Raw genomic sequence first — 11,365 nt, forward strand, 5'->3', positions numbered from 1 at the left:
AGGCACAGAACCAAACAGAAACAGATGCCCAATGTAAGAAATATTATAACAGAATGGGTAATATAAGGCATAGAGGGCAAAGCATTCCTAAGAACATTAACAAACTCAGAAGCAGCCTGAGCTGCATCAAATTTCAAAGGTTCAGCTTCTCTCATACTTTGAATTTCATCGTGAAGCTGAAACATGTCTAAAGATAGGTTAGCATCATGCCAAATTCCTTGAAGATGTGAACGAACTCGACTCCAATCATACTGACTATTATTATATTTTTTAGGAGTAACACAAATCCAATGATACTCCGGATGACATTCTAAATGAAATTTAACTTTCATACCCTGAATGACCTCTCCCATATACTGAACCGCATCATAAAGAGCATTCACCTTCTGTTCTAATTTCTCATCAATAGCCTCTTGGGTTCCCAAGGCTAAGGTAACATTCTTTGAAAGAGTATTAACATAATGAGCATTTTGAATAGTCTGAGAGAGAGCCACAGCTGCTGTAGCAGCAGTTGCAATTATAGTAACCAAAGCCATAATTCCAGCAATTAGAAGTCCAACAAATCGTTTTTGTCTACTCAAAGCATATTCAATTTCTTTTAAAACCTGCAAACTTCTTTCAGCATACCAAGGTCCAGAAATATTAACAGGAAGCATAATAAAAGATGGTTGTTTAAGTATCATAACCTGGGTCCCCAAAGGTACCCAAGAAATACAATTAGTCAAAATACAATTATTACAAGACACATTAAATTGATCTCCCACAAAATATACATTAATATTTCCAATCAAGAGTGCATAAGGGGAAGGAACACAAGCAGATACATTAACAGTCTCAGTAACAATAGTCCACTCCTTAGTTCCGTCTTCCAAAATCCTCATGGGCAGAGAGAGCCTGGTTTCAACCTTATCCATTGCTCCCATAAGCCTCCATAGTGAATTTTGCGGATACTGCGTATCAGAATTCCACAGTCCAGAAATCAGTTCACGGGCCCATCCGGACCGGTTATTTCTTGACCAATCAATAATATATCTGCCTGTTCCAGGGATGTCATAACGAACAGGATCATTACCAGGACAAGCTCTCCATGGAACAGTCTCAGTATCCAGTTTCAATCTTTTATTGCAAGATGGATGTGATGAAGGGATGGGCAGCTTTATCTTGCGCCCTCCGGACCAATCGCCTAGCATGTTAAGACGAACAGTCCATCCAATTAAAGAATCATGAATATGCATAATGACAGGGGAACTACGCAAACACCCAATCATGGAGCTATTTTTTGCAATACAAATAGGCAATCCCAAACCTATGCCATTGTAAGTGAAATTATTTTCCAAATGCTGTTTCATATGTCCATCAGAAGGCAATCCTAAGGCCTTAGTATCATTAACATAAACTGGAATCTCAGGACCATCCCACACAGCGGGGTGGAGGATTGGTGGATCAGGTACATAGGCCCAATACGTCTGGTCAGGTTCCGCTTGGCAAAGCATCAGTAGCATCATCAATGGGCTGAGGGTCCACATGTCGCACCAATCTTTCTGGCAGCCACCGAGGGCCTTCTGCATCCTGTGGAAAAACACATACATGTCCTCGTCCCCATATGAGGACTGGATCTGGGCCATGCCAAGAGCCCGTAAGTGGGTCTTTCCATTTGACCAAAGCCTGAGGGGCTGCAGAAGGATGCCAAAAGCGCTCCGCAGCACTTTTACCATGGGCATCCAAGGTCAAAAAATTTTGAATAAAGAGAGAATGAGACAAATAATTATGAGGTGTCAGGGGATATAACTCCCCCTTTTTTATTTTTTGTAAATTAACTTTTAATGTACCATGAGTACGCTCAACAATCCCTTGTCCTTGGGGATTGTAAGGAATGCCAGTAACATGATTGATCGAAAATTGCTGGCAAAATAGAGCAAATTTTTTGCTGGTATAACATGAGCCATTGTCTGTTTTAAGTTTTTTAGGAGTTCCAATCATGGCAAATGCAGCAAGACAATGTCTAATTACGTGTGACATTGCTTCTCCTGTCTGAACAGAAGCCACAACTAATCCGGAGAACGTATCGATGGAGACATGAACATATTTTAATTTTCCAAATTCAGGTATATGAGTCACATCCATTTGCCATAAGTCATTAGGACGTAAGCCTCGGGGGTTGATTCCATAATGAGGCACAGGCAGAAGATGTGAACAATCTGGACACTGTTTTACTATTTGACGTGCTGCTTCTCTGGTAATTTTATACTGCAATCTCAAGCTCTGACTATTTTGATGGTGGAGGCTATGAGCCTTTTGTGCTTTCTCTACTCGAGTTAAGGCAACGAGCTGAGTAGCAGTGTCTGCAATTTGATTTCCTGAGGCCAAAGGGCCTGGAAGATTAGAATGAGCTCTAATATGGCCAATAAAAAATTTTTTACAGCGCAGCTGAATGGCCTGTTGTATCTGAAAAAACAAATCCTGGATAACAGGATTACTGGTACTAATAAAAGGTACTGTTTCTAAATTTTGGATAGCACGGACCACATAATGGCTATCAGAAAATAAATTAAAAGACTGAGAAGCAAAATCAAGCAATACCATATGAACTGCTCGAAGCTCAACTATTTGAGCTGAGGCTGGAGGTGTCTGCACTCTTTTGATGACCTTTTCATTGAGTGCATAGACAGCTACACCATTACTAGATCCATCAGTAAAAATATTAGGTACAGCAGGAAGAGGAGCATGTGACACAACTGAAGGAAAAATAGGAGCATGATGCTGAAAAAATTGAAGCAATTTATGCTTGGGATAATGATTATCCAATGCTCCTGCAAAACCAGCCAATGCAACAGGAAAGCTATCAGTAAACTGCATCAAGCCTTGAATTTGGATTTTTGTAAAAGGAACAACAATAGAATCTGGCTCTTTTCCATAATATTTTCTAGCTTCTAAGCGGCTTTCTTGAATTAAACTAGCCACAAATTCATAATAAGGAGTGAGATTTTTCTGAGCAGTCACAGGAAGATGTATCCATCTAAGTGGCCCTTCTTGCCACAAAACTGCAGTGGGTGTATGCTTAGTACTTAATACATACACATCCAAAGATTTATCATAATCAAAGAAGGAAACATGTTGTTCCTGGATAGCCTTCTCTACTTTAAGGAGCGCTTCTCGTGCAGGCTCAGTAAGAGACCTGGGAGAGGTTGGATCAGAATCCCCTTTCAAAATTTCAAACAATGGTTTAAGATCTCCAGTAGTTAGTCCCAAAGAAGGACGCAGCCAATTAATATCTCCCAACAGCTTTTGAAAATCATTAAGAGACTTAAGATGATCTTTTCTGAGTTCTATCTTTTGAGGGGAAAAATGTTGAGCAAACAATTGAAATCCCAGATAAGCATAAGGCTCACTTCTCTGTACTTTCTCTGGTGCAATAATAAGACCTGAGGCCAGAAGGTTCTTCTTCATATCTACAAAGCAAGCTAACAACATTCCTTCTTTCTTACAAGCCAACAAGATGTCATCCATATAATGAATGATATACACAGAAGGAAATTGTTTTCTGGTGTTATCAATTGCTTCACTAACAAACTTTTGGCACAAGGTGGGGCTATTTGCCATGCCCTGGGGAAGAACCCGCCACTGATATCTCCTCATGGGTTCCTGAAAGTTCTGGCTAGGAATACTAAAAGCAAATCTCTTACAATCTTGGGGATGAAGAGGTATAGTGTAAAAACAATCCTTCAAATCCAGCACTATTTTATAAGTGTCCTTTGGTATAGCAGAGGGATGAGGTAATCCTGGTTGTAAAGCCCCCATAACTTCCATAGTTTCATTTACTTTTCTTAAATCCTGCAATAATCTCCATTTCCCTGATTTTTTCTTAATTACAAAAATGGGTGAGTTCCAAGGAGAGGTTGATTCAGTTATGTTGCCTTGTTCAAGCTGCTCCTGTACTAGCGCTTGAGCGGCCAAGATTTTTTCTTTAGTAAGGGGCCATTGATCTATCCACACAGGTGTATCAGATTTCCAAGTAATTGCTTCTGCTGTTTTTTGGTGGAGTACAGGTAAGTCTATGACCCCTGGGAAAAATACCCTAAACCTGTTCTCTGTAAATTAGGATTGGGTGAAATAGGTTCCTGACGTCCTTGTCCTGCACTTCCTAAGCCTTTTCCTGGGAGGAGTCCTTGATCAAACATCTGCTGAGTAACTTGAACACTCGGGCTATAAAGATAAACTCCCATATTGCTCATAATATCACGTCCCCACAAATTCACCGGCAGACCGGGGATAATATAAGGCTGAAATGTTCCTTGATGACCATCATCATCCTGCCATGATAACAAATTACTACTTTGCTGTGGGGCGTGAGACTGACCGATACCTTGCAGGCTTGTACTCGTACTTTGCATCGGCCAACTAGATGGCCAATGTTGCGCAGATATGCAAGATACATCAGCTCCAGTATCTAAAAGTCCCTGAAAATCTTTCCCATCAATCTTAAGCTGTAAAACAGGTCGATCTTTTTTTATTTCTTGAACCCAATATACATCCGAGGAACCAAAGCCTCGATTCCCCCGTTCCTCATTTTGTTGGTTCTTTCCTATTTTCATTCTAGGGAGAATTATTAACTGGGCAATTCGCATTCCAGCAGGTATATTGGAAATAGTTAATGGTGAATGAACCATGATCTTAATCTCTCCAGTAAAATCCTCATCAATAACTCCCGGGGAAACTTGAATTCCCTTCATGGTCGTACCACTTCTCCCTAATAAAAGCCCAACGGTTTTTGGCGGCAGCGGCCCAAAAACCCCTGTGGGTAGGACTTGCATTCCCATTTCAGGAGTTAATACGATGTCGGCGGTGGAACACAAGTCCAATCCTGCGCTGCCTGGGGTTGCGCGGAATAAATCTGTGATGTATTTCCTCTCTGAGGTTCGCTCCCTTTCAGTTCGGGGATCTGCGGTGCCCCATAACATTGCTGATTCGGGGCCTGGGGCTGGCCCCTCACCCAGTTTCCCTGAATCGGGTTCCCATCTTTATCTGTCCTAGATTTACATTCATTAGCCCAATGTTTCCCTCTCCTGCATTTAGGACAAACATCTGGAGGTTTCTTAACAGGAGCAGCTACAATCCCTGTTTCTCCCTTATCGGGGCATTGAGCCGCTCGATGTCCCTTCTTTCCACAAGTAAAACAAGCTCCAGAGCGACTCCCTGCATTGAGTCGTGCCTGTTGCCATAGCACTTCCTTCATAGGTTTCCCCTGAAGAGCAGCCGCTATCGCTATGCCCTGGGTAAAAGAGGAGCCCACATCAGTGCACAGGCGAATGTAATCAGATAAGGTTCCTTTCTTCCTAATTGGCCTAATAACAGCTTGACATGCCGAGTTGGCATTTTCATAGGCAAGCTGCGTTATAAAGGACTGGGTAGCAATTGACGTACCAAAAATCCTTCCGGCTGCGGTGGTAAGGCGAGACACAAAATCTTGGAAGGGCTCGTCAGGTCTCTGTCTTATTTGAGATACATGCTCCTCTTTACGGGAGGTATCAGGCAGTATTCGCCATGCATCTTTAGCTGCTACAGAAGTTTGTGCATAGGCGCCCGGGGCAAAACCCATTTGGTTTTCTATATTAGCGTATATCCCTTCGCCCGCTAACATTTCAAAAGTAATGGGAACTCGCCGCAAGGCATTCTGATTAGCCTTTTTCTTGCAATTTTCATAAAATTCTGATTTCCACAAAAGGTAATCGCCCCCAGAAAGGCAGGCATGGGCAATATGTTTCCAATCCTCAGGGGGAGTTGCCTCTCCTGATAAAGCGTCTAAAATTGCCATGGTGAAAGGAGCTATGGGTCCATACTGCACACAAGCCTCTTTTAACTCTTTTATTTCCTTCCATTGAAATGGCTCCCAATGCCGAACTCTGACTCCCGTTCTCCTGTCAATTCTATCAAAAATAGGATAGACCCCGAACTGCTCCGTAGATTCCCCTTGCCTATGTGCTTGTTCACAAGCCATTTGAAGTGGCGATCGCACAACAAAAGAATCGGATTCCGGTTTGATATAACCCGGTGGAGGCTGTGTGGGCTTCTCCCAGACAGGGGGCTGTAACGGAGGATCCCACATACCGGGGTTCTCAGGAGGCGGGGCAGAAGGATCGAAAGGGGGATCCTCTCTCCCCGGATTCCAAGGATCCTTGCAAGAGACTCGTGAGCCTCGAGGACCATTTCCTTCACTATTTGAAACCTTAAGCTCTATTAATTGTCCCTGAATCTTTTTTATCTGTTCCGACAAAGTAAGAAGAGCATCAGATGTCGGTCCCTTTTCTTGGGCCATAGCTACGACAGGAGGATATTTATCCCTATCATCTTTAGCAGCCTCATCCTCTAATTCTTCCTGGTCTCTAGGGCTCAAATTTTCCCATATGTCGTCTGGAAACTCTTGAGCAACCGGCTCTTTGTTAACTTTAAGAACTCCCTCTAACAACTTTGCGCCCCCTCCCTCCTCATTGCCGGCTTGTTTTACTTCCTCTAATTTGCATTCCTCATGTTTAAGGTTCAAACAGTCCCGGATTAAAGTCCACAGTCCAAATGTTTCAATCGGAACCTGCTGAGGCCCGTGGACGGTGTAAAAATCCTTTAATTGTTCTCCCACTTTCTGCCAGGTTTCCAGGCTGACGGTTCCTTCTTCAGGAAACCACGGGCAGACTTCCTTTATAAGTCTAAGAATTTATCTAACTGCTCTCGGCTCATACGACTGCCGCGAGCAGCAAGCAGTTTCTTAAGTCCTCTAACATACAGGTCCTTGCTGCTGGCGTGACCCATCCTTTTTCCCTAACTCGGCCCTTCTTTCAAACAAAGAAAAAACACTCAGGTGTCCTTCTGGCCGTGTCCCTTGCGGGGCCAAATCCGTCTTAGCTAGAGGCGCGCCGGTATAATCCCCCGGCCTGGTGGGTTGTAAAGCCCAGTCGCCGTTATGCCATATGACAGAACCGGAACCGCAGGTTAGGACCCAATCAAGCTCCGTAACACGAAGTCGTGGAGCTATCACTCACTCACACACTCATTCGACCGAGGGGACAGTGCCTTGCTCACCGTGCATCCACTGATTAGCTCCAATGAGCTGGGCCCATGCCACACGGTGTTCCTCACTATTACCCCTATATTCAAGTCCCTGTTCGGGCGCCACTTGCAGCGGGCCAGCCGCCACGAGTCGAACGGTTCCTGACAAGGGGAGTGGGAATGAAAAAAGGCACTCACACTTTGATGATGGCGATCGTGGACCCCAGTGTTCCTGGAGACGCTGAGTTTATTTTGTCCCCAGAATTTATACCTTCTGTGGACGTGCAGTTTAGCAAGTACAAAAATGCATTATCTAGTTAACAGTGAATCTTTAACTTTAACACAGGAGACACAAAATTTACTGAAACTCCCAAATGTAATTACCCTATCAATAGCCCTGATAGGCATCAGCCTTCTGTTCTGGGAACTGGCCACTCCCACCACATTCCTGAGCAGCATGCAAGCTCTCTTCAGATGCAGGCAGAGATAATTGCCTCAGGGGGAGGAAACAGGTTAAGCATAAACCGAGCCATTCTGTTAAGGCTTTAAAGTTAACTGCTTTAAAGTTAACTGCAACCATGGCTCCCCACAGGTTAGGGTTAGGGTTAGGGTTAGGTTTAGGGTTAGGTTTGCGTTAGGGTTAGGGTAAGTGTTAGGGTTAGGAATGCGTTAGGGTTAGGGTTAGGGTTAGTGTTAGGGTTAGCTTAGTGTTAGTGTTAGGGTTAGGGTTAGGGTTAGGGTTAGGGTTAGCTTTGCGTTAGGTTTAGGGTTAGGGTTAAGGCTATGGTTATGTTTCTGTTAGTGTTAGGGTTAGGTTTAGTGTTAGGTTTAGGGTTAGGGTTAGTTTTAGGGTTAGGTTTGCGTTAGGGTTAGGGTTAGGGATAGGTTTAGGGTTAGGGTTATGGTTAGGGTTAATGTTAGGTTTAGGGTTAGGTTTGCCTTAGGGTTAGGGTAGGGTTAGGGTTAGGGTTAGGGTAAAGGTTAGGGTTAGGTTTGGGGTAAGGGTTAGGGTTAGGGTTAGGGTTAGGGTTATGGTTAGGGTTAGGTTTGCGTTAGGGTTAGGGTTAGGGTTAGGGTTAGGGTTAGGTTTAGGATTAGGGTTAGGTTAGGTTTAGGGTTAAGGTTATGGTTATGTTAGGGTTAGGGTTAGGGTTAGGGTTAGGGTTAGGTTTAGGGTTAGGTTTGCGTTAGGGTTAGGGTAAGTGTTAGGGTTAGGAATGCGTTAGGGTTAGGGTTAGTGTTAGGGTTAGGGTTAGCTTTGCGTTAGTGTTAGGGTTAGTGTTAGGGTTAGGGTTAGGGTTAGGGTAAGGTTTGCGTTATGGTTAGGGTTAGGTTTAGGGTTAGGGTTATGATTAGGGTTAATGTTAGGGTTAGGGTTAGGTTTGCCTTAGGGTTAGGGTAGGGTTAGGGTTAGGGTTAGGGTAAAGGTTAGGGTTAGGTTTAGGGTTAGGGTTAGGGTTAGGGTTAGGGTTAGGGTTAGTGTTAGGGTTAGGTTTGCTTTAGGGTTAGGGTTAGGGTTAGGGTTAGGTTTAGGGTTAGGTTTAGGGTTAGGTTAGGGTTAGGGTTAAGGTTATGGTTAGGTTAGGGTTAGGGTTAGGGTTAGGGTTAGGGTTAGGTTTAGTGTTAGGTTTGCGTTAGGGTTACGGTAAGTGTTACGGTTAGGAATGCGTTAGGGTTAGGGTTAGGGTTAGGGTTAGGGTTAGCTTTGCGTTAGTGTTAGGGTTATTGTTAGGGTTAGGGTTAGGTTTAGGGTAAGGTTTGCGTTATGGTTAGGGTTAGGTTTAGGGTTATGGTTAGTGTTAGGTTTGCGTTAGGTTTACAGTTAGGGTTAGGTTTATGGTTAGGTGTCTGTTAGGGATAGGGTTAGGGTTAGGGTTAGTTTTAGGGTTAGGTTTGCGTTAGGGTTAGGGTTAGTGTTAGGTTTAGGATTAGGGTTATGGTTAGGGTTAATGTTAGGGTTAGGGTTAGGTTTGCCTTAGGGTTAGGGTAGGGTTAGGGTTAGGGTTAGGGTTAGGGTTAAGGTTAGGGTTAGGTTTAGGGTTAGGGTTAGTGTTAGGGTTAGGGTTAGGGTTAAGGTTACGGTTAGGGTTAGGTTTGCGTTAGGGTTAGGTTTAGGGTTAGGTTTAGGGTTAGGTTAGGGTTAGGGTTAAGGTTATGGTTAGGTTAGGGTTAGGGTTAGGGTTAGGGTTAGGGTTAGGGTTAGGGTTAGGGTTAGGGTTAGGGTTAGGGTTAGGTTTAGGTTTAGGGTTAGGTTAGGGTTAGGGTTAAGGTTATGGTTAGGTTAGGGTTAGGGATAGGTTGCGTTAGGGTTAGGGTTAGGGTTAGGGTTAGGGTTTGGGTTAGGTTTAGGGTTAGGTTAGGGTTAGGGTTAAGGTTATGGTTAGGTTAGGGTTAGGGTTATGGTTAGGGTTAGGGTTAGGGTTAGGTTTAGGGTTAGGTTTGCGTTAGGGTTAGGGTAAGTGATAGGGTTAGGAATGCGTTAGGGTAGGGTTAGGGTTAGGGTTAGGGTTAGCTTTGCGTTAGTGTTAGGGTTAGTGTTAGGGTTAGGGTTAGGCTTAGGGTAAGGTTTGCGTTATGGTTAGTGTTAGGTTTAGGGTTATGGTTAGTGTTAGACTGCGTTAGGCTTAGGGTTAGGGTTAGGGTTAGGGTTAGTTTTAGGGTTAGGTTTGCGTTAGGGTTAGGGTTAGGGTTAGGTTTAGGGTTAGGGTTACGGATAGGGTTAATGTTAGGGTTAGGGTTAGGTTTGCCTTAGGGCTAGGGTAGGGTTAGGTTTAGGGTTAGGGTTAGGGTTAAGGTTAGGGTTAGGTTTAGGGTTAGGGTTAGGGTTAGGGTTAGGGTTAGGGTTAGGTTTATGGTTAGGGTTAGGTTTGCGTTAGTGTTAGGGTTAGGGTTAGGTTTAGGTTTAGGGTTAGGTTTGCGATAGGGTTAGGGTTAGGGTTAGGGTTAGGGTTAGGGTAGGGTTAGGGTTAGGCTAGTGTTAGGGTTAACGTTAGGTTTCGGGTTAGGGTTAGGTTTAGATTTAGGTTGTGTTAGGGTTAGGGTTAGGGTTAGGGTTAGGTTTGCGTTAGGGTTAGGGTTAGGGTTAAGGTTAGGGTTAGTGTTATTGTTAGGATTGAGTTACGGTAGGGTTAGGGTTTTGGTTAGGGTTAGGGTTAGGTTTGCGTCAGGCTTAGGGTTAGGATTAGGTTCATGGTTAGGGTTAGGGTTAAGTTTGTGTTAGGGTTAGGGTTAGGGTTAGGGTTAAGGTTAGGGTTAGGGTTAGGGTTAGGGTTAGGGTTAGGGTTAGGGTTAGGGTTAGGTTAGTGTTAGGATTAGGGTTAGGGTTAGGGTTAGGTTAGATTTAGGGTTAATGATAGGTTTCGGGATAGGGTTAGGTTTAGATTTAGGTTGTGTTAGGGTTAGGGTTAGGGTTAGGGTTAGGTTTGCGTTAGGGTTAGGGTTAGTGTTCGGGTTAGTGTTATTGTTAGTTTTGCGTTACGGTTAGGGTTAAGGTTATGGTTAGGGTTAGGGTTAGGTTTGCGTTAGGGTTAGGGTTAGGATTAGGGTTAGGGTTAGGGTAGGGTTAGGTTTGTTTTAGGGTTAGGGTTAGGGTTAGGGTTAGGGTAAGGTTTAGCGTTAGGTTAGGATTAGGGTTAAGGTTAGGGTTTGGTTAAGTAGGGTTAGGGTTAGGGTTAGGGTTAGGGTTAGGTTTAGGGTTAGTTTTGCGTTACGGTTAGGGTAAGTGTTAGGGTTAGGAATGCGTTAGGGTTAGGGTTAGGGTTAGGGTTAGGGTTAGCTTTGCGTTAATGTTAGGGTTACGGTTAGGGTTAGGGTTAGGGTTAGGGTTAGGTTTGCGTTAGGGTTAGGGTTAGGTTTAGGGTTATGGTTAGTGTTAGGTTTGCGTTAGGTTTAGGGTTACGGTTAGGGTTATGGTTAGGTTTCTGTTAGGGTTAGGGTTAGGTTTAGGGTTAGGGTTAGGGTTAGGGTTAGTTTTAGGGTTATGTTTGCGTTAGGGTTAGGGTTAGGGTTAGGTTTAGGGTTAGGGTTATGGTTAGGGTTAATGTGAGGGTTAGGGTTAGGTTTGCCTTAGGGTTAGGGTAGGGTTAGGGTTAGGGTTAGGGTAAAGGTTAGGGTTAGGTTTAGGGTTAGGGTTAGGGTTAGGGTTAGGGTTAGGGTTAGGGTTAGGTTTAGGTTTGCGTTAGGGTTAGGGTTAGGGTTAGGGTTAGGGTTAGGGTTAGGGTTAGGTTTAGGATTAGGTTAGGGTTAGGGTTAAGGTTATGGTTAGGTTAGGGTTAGGGTTAGGGTTAGGGTTAGGGTTAGGGTTAGGGTTAGGTTTAGTGTTAGGTTT

The 11,365-nt window shown here is 43.9% G+C and overlaps 1 protein-coding gene across 1 annotated transcript; it reads right to left on the reverse strand.

Moving 5' to 3' along the window:
• Positions 1-151: 151 nt before the first annotated feature.
• Positions 152-1,190, reverse strand: LOC148758889 (endogenous retrovirus group K member 7 Env polyprotein-like). Its single transcript, XM_088796341.1, has 2 exons — positions 298-1,190; positions 152-176 (listed from the first exon to the last, which is right to left on the reverse strand). The coding sequence occupies exons 1-2, from the start codon at positions 1,188-1,190 to the stop codon at positions 152-154; spliced, it is 918 nt and encodes a 305-aa protein (XP_088652467.1).
• Between the last annotated feature and the right edge of the window lie 10,175 nt (positions 1,191-11,365).

The sequence above is a fragment of the Rhinolophus sinicus genome, chromosome 2 (assembly GCF_057876585.1).
Source record: "Rhinolophus sinicus isolate RSI-liver-muscle chromosome 2, RSI-T2T, whole genome shotgun sequence".
NCBI classification, from domain to species: domain Eukaryota; kingdom Metazoa; phylum Chordata; class Mammalia; order Chiroptera; family Rhinolophidae; genus Rhinolophus; species Rhinolophus sinicus.

Excerpts from the sequence above, each read along its gene's own strand:
- LOC148758889 (XM_088796341.1), bottom strand. The coding sequence starts at position 1,190 with ATGCTAGGCGATTGGTCCGGAGGGCGCAAGATAAAGCTGCCCATCCCT. Across the intron at positions 177-297 it reads CATTTAGAATGTCATCCGGA|CTTCACGATGAAATTCAAAG; the intron begins GTATCATTGGAT and ends GACATGTTTCAG.